At 46.7% G+C, this 5011-nt stretch overlaps 1 protein-coding gene across 3 annotated transcripts in view; it reads right to left on the bottom strand.

Moving 5' to 3' along the window:
• Positions 1–4475, bottom strand: part of NPRL3 (NPR3 like, GATOR1 complex subunit) — a 39120-nt gene extending 34645 nt beyond the window's left edge. The window contains exon 1 of one of the 3 annotated variants that reach the window (XM_021714988.1): positions 4284–4475. In XM_021714988.1, the coding sequence (XP_021570663.1) occupies positions 4284–4401 (118 nt within the window). In that variant the 5' untranslated portion in view covers positions 4402–4475. The remainder of the gene's footprint in view (positions 1–4283) is intronic. The other 2 variants (XM_008063368.2, XM_021714987.1) reach the window with 2 other exon arrangements.
• Positions 4476–5011: the final 536 nt, after the last annotated feature.

Genomic DNA, 5011 nt, shown 5'->3' with positions numbered 1-5011 from the left:
CCCACGGGCTCAGGCAACCCACTCACCTCAGCCTCTCAAAGGTGCGGGATTACAGGCTGAGCCACCGAGCCCGGCTTTTTTTTTTTTTTTTTAAGTAGGAGTCTCACTCCATTGCCCAGACTGGAGTGCAGAGGCACGCTCACAGCCAACACAGCCTCAACCTGCTGGGCTCAGGCAATCCTTCTGCCTCAGCCTTCCATGTAGCTGAGACTACAGGTGTGTGCCACCACCCAGCTAATTTTTTTTATTTATTGTAGAGATGAGATCTCGCCAAGATGCCCAGGTTGGTCTCAAACCCCTGGACTCAGGCAATTCTCTTACCTCCGCTTCCCAAAGTGCTGGGATTACAGGCATGAGCCACTGCATCCAGCTCATGAATGTTCCTTAATGGCATCTAGAATGATGAATCCTTTCCAGAAGGTTTTCAACTTACTTTGCCAAGATTCATCCAGGAAGCACCATCTATGGCAGTTATAGCCTTACAAAGTGTATTCCTCAAATAATAAGTCTTGAAAGTCAAAATTACTCCTTGTTCCATGGAATACAGAATGGATGCTGTGTGCACAGGTATGAAAACAACATTAATCTCCTTGAACATCTCCCTCAGAGTTCTTGGGTGACTATATAATCATTGAACAGTAATATCTTGAAAGGAATCTTTTTCTTTCCTTTTTTTTTTTTTGAGTTGGAGTCTCACTGTCACCCAGACTGGAGTGCAGTGGCCACTCCCGGCTCCCACAGCCTCGACCTGCTGGGCTCCAGTGATCCTTCCGCCTCAGCCTTCCAAGTAGCTGAAACTACAGGCACACACTACCACGCCTGGCTAATTTTTTTTTATTTTATTGTAGAGATGAGGTCTCTCCTGCCCAGGCGGGTCTCGAACCTGTGGGCTCAGGCAATGCACTCACCTCAGCTGGAATCTTTTTCTTTAAGTAGTAGGTCTCAATAATAGACAACATACTCCAAGGTGTAAACCAAGTTGTAAACAGGATGTGCTGTCACCCAGGTTTTGATGGTCCACTGATAGAGCACAGGCAGAGTAGATTTAGCACAATTATAAAGGGTCTTAGGAGTCTCATAATGGTAAATAAGCACTGGCTTCAATTTATAGTCACCAACTACACTAGTCTCTAACAAGACAATCAGCCTGTCCTTCGAATCTTTGAAGTCAGTCTTCTTTCTGGGTGTCAAAGTACTAATGGCATACCCTTCCAATATAAGGCTGTTTCACCTACACTAAAAGTCTGTTGTTTAATGTAGTCATCTTCATCAATAATCTTAGTTATTCTGAATAACTTGCTGTAGCTTCTCCAATAGCACTTGCATGTCATGGAGATGGTTTCTTTCCTTGAATCTCATAAACCAACCTCTGCTAGCTTCACACTTTTCTTCTGCAGCTTCCTCACCTCTCTTCATCTTCATAGAACTGAAGAGACTCAGGGTCTTGCTCCAGACTAGGCTTTGGCTCAAGGGAATGTTGTGGCTGATTTGATCTTCTATCCACATCACTAAATCTTTCTCCATACCAGCAAGCAGGCAATTTCACTTTCTTATCATTCATGTGTTCGTTTGTTCACTGGAGTAACACCTTTTTTCCCCCAGAGACTGGGTCTCACTATGTTGCCCAGACTGTATTTAAACCCCTGGGCTCAAGAGATCCTCCTGCCTCAGCCTCACAAATAGCTAGGACTATAGGTGCACACCAGGTTTGGAGTAACAATTTCCTTCAACAACTTTTCCCTATGTATTCACAACTTAGCTGTTTGGTACAAGAGGTACACACACATTCTCAGTTAATGATGGCAATTAGATTGGAAAAGCATAGGCAAAAGAAACTATTTTTATTTATTTTTTAGAACTGGATCTTGCTCTGTCGCACAGGTTGGAGTGCAGTGGTGTGATCATAGCTCACCACAGTTTTGAACTCCTGGGCTCAAGCAATTCTCCTGCCTCAGCCTGCAGAGCCACTAAGTCCAGCTATTTTTTTTTTTTAATTTTCTGTAGAGACGGGGTCTCACTATGTTGCCCAGGTGGGTATCAAACTCCTAGCCTCAAGCAAGCGTCCCGCCTCAGCCTCCCAAAGTGCTGGGATTACAGGCATAAGCTACTATGTCCAGCAGAAAGAATTTTTAAAAGCACGTACACCAGTAGTCTTCATATACACAAACAATACTTTACCAGAGTAATACATTTTAGAAACCTAGTGATGAACCTAAGAAAAGTGCAAGAGGTCCATGAAAAAAATGGAAATGCTAACAAGTAAACAACGAATAGAAGACATATGTTCTTAAATGGGACAATTTAACAGAAAAATGCTTTTTCTTCCCAGTTAATGAACACATTTAAAGTTGTCAGTTCATGTCTGTAATTCCAGCACTTTGGGAGGCCAAGACCAAAGGACTGCTTGAACCCAGGAGTTCAAGACGAGCCTAGGCAACATAGCAAGATCTTGTCTCTACAAAAATAAAAATAAAAAAATTATCCAGGTATGATGGCATGTGCCTATAGTCCCAGCAGCCTCGGAGGCTGAGGCGCAGGAATGCCTGAGCCTAGGAGGTCGAGGTTGCAGAGAGCTGTGACCATGCCACTATACCCCAGCCTGGGTGACAAAGCAAGACCTCAACTATAAATAAATAAATAAATGAATAAATAAAGCTACTTCCAATAAAATACCAACAACTTGGGAGTGGGGCCTAATACACCTGATGCTAAAATTACAGGGAAGAATAGCCAGGCTGATGCTGAAAAGGAAAGGTAATGACAAGTAACTAATCTGACCTGATAGTACAACAAAATATAAAGTTAGAGTAATTAATTGGTGTGAGAGCCACACATAAACAGATCTTTGGAAGAGAAAAGTCAAAAATAGAATCAAATAAACATAGGAATTTAGTATGTGATAAAGGCAGCAGAATCCATCAGAGGAGGCAAGGTGATTTACTCAATAAAAGTATTTTGGAACTAGATAACCATATGGAAAAGAAAACTATTGGCTCTTGAACCAATTGTTCCCTGGCTGTAGGGCCCCATTTGTCCAAGTCCTGGCCTCCCATAGCTCCCGTTTCAGAGCTCCAGAGGCAAACAAGCGGTGTGCACATCTCTCAGCAAAGGCCCAGGAAATACCAGCTCTCAGGAAGAACTTTCACTTTACACCAATATAAACACATTTAAAAATGAGACAGGCCAAGTGTGATAATCCCAGCACTTGGGGAGGCCAAAGCAAAAGGACTGCCTGAGTCCAAGGGTTTGAGACCAACCTGGGCAACTTGACAAGACCTCATCTCTACAATAAATCAATAAATTAGCTGAGCATGGTGGCGTTAGTTCCAGCTACTTGGGAGGCTGAAGCAGAAGGATCACCTCAGCCCAGCAGGCTGAGTCTGTGGTGGCTGTGAGCTTTCTTTTCATAATCTAAACCCCTTTGTACCTTTAAAACTTTGGACCATATTAACAAGTTTTAAAATACTTTTAAAACAAAATATAGCCAGGCACAGTGGCTCACACCTATGATCCCAGCACTTTGGGAGGACAAGATGAGAGGATTGCCTGAGCCCACAGATTCAAGAACAGCCTGGGAAACTTGAGAAGACCTCGTCCCTACAATAAATCAAAAAATTAGTCAGGCGTGGTGGCGCATGCCTGTAGTTCCAGCTACTTGGAAGGCTGAGGCGGAAGGATCACCTGAATCCAGCAGGTCGAGGCTGCAGTGATGGTGAGCGTGCCACTGCACTCCAGCCTGGGTGACAGAGTGAGACCCCAACTCACGCGTCCACAAGGGAAGGGCCTGTTCTTACAGGGCAGCAGCAGTATGCTGCAACAAAGGTAGAATAAGGGTGACCTCTGCCTACTAGACTGGATGGTGAACAAACGCCATGGAACAGTACACATACATGAAGAAGAAAAGCCCCTTGACAATCTTCTATTTTTCTACAGGCACATATTTCACATCTAAGCACAGGAGGAACAATCGCCAAAATACTAAGTGGTTCTCTCTGTGATGGGGGAGATGGTCAGACTTCAGCTGGACCCCTAATCTTCTATGTTTCCAAGATGAACAGCTTCATAAGTCCTTTTATTCTGTTGGCACAGTTGCTCTGGTATGTGGAATAACAGTGCTTTTCCTTGGGGTTCTCTGGCCTGCTTATTCTCTCCAGACACTCTACAACAAGCAGGTATGACTGTCTAACCAGGAATACTCTCACCCACCGAGAGTGACCAGCCTGTGCCCACTCCAGCCGCCAGGAGCCCTGCAGCACCGGGCCCTCTGCCCAGCACCCACTTACTTGTCAGGGATGCCGGGTGCTCCTGGCTTCTCTGGAAGGGGTACCTGAACAGTAGCTTATTGCCCCTGCTGCCCGAGCTCACCAGAATCACGCTGATGGGGCTGGTGTTGTCCCCCATCCTGCCACGGGCAGGGTGGAGCCTGAGGAGGACAGGGAGGATAGAGGAGCCCGAGGAGGACAGAGATGGAGGGGCCCAAGGATGATGGAGGAAGATGGAGGAGCCCGGAGGACGCTGATGAAGGAACCCAAGGAGGACAGAGATGGAGGAGCCAGAGGAGGACGCTGCAGAATGGAGGAGGGAGTAGAATGGAGGGGCTTGAGGAGGACAGAAGAGGGAGCGGTGTAATGGAAGGGTCTGAGAAGGATGGGCGGATGAAGGGGAAGTGGAGGGGGGAGGATGGAGGAACCTGAGGAGGACGGTGATGGAGGTGCCCAAGGAGGATGTGGGAAGATGGAGGAGTCCAAGAAGGATGGAGACGGTGGGGACCGCGGAGGCAGTGATGGAGGGGCTGGAGGAGGATGGAGATGGAGAAACCCAAGGAGGACGGAGATGGAGGGACCTGAGAAGGACAGAGGTAGAGGAGCCTGAGGAGGATGGTGAGGAGGAGTCAGAGGAGGACAACAATAGAGGGGTCTCAGGAGGACGGAGAGGATGGAGAGGACTGAGGTGGACGGTGACAGAGGAGCCCGAGGAGGTCAGTGGTGGGGGGACCTGAGGTGGACAGAGA

This window comes from Carlito syrichta, unplaced genomic scaffold, assembly GCF_000164805.1.
Source record: "Carlito syrichta isolate Samal-C Ts95f unplaced genomic scaffold, Tarsius_syrichta-2.0.1 Scaffold98231, whole genome shotgun sequence".
Taxonomy (NCBI): Eukaryota; Metazoa; Chordata; class Mammalia; order Primates; family Tarsiidae; genus Carlito; species Carlito syrichta.
Note: the sequence above shows the minus strand (reverse complement) of the source record. Positions and strands in the feature narration are given on the sequence as shown.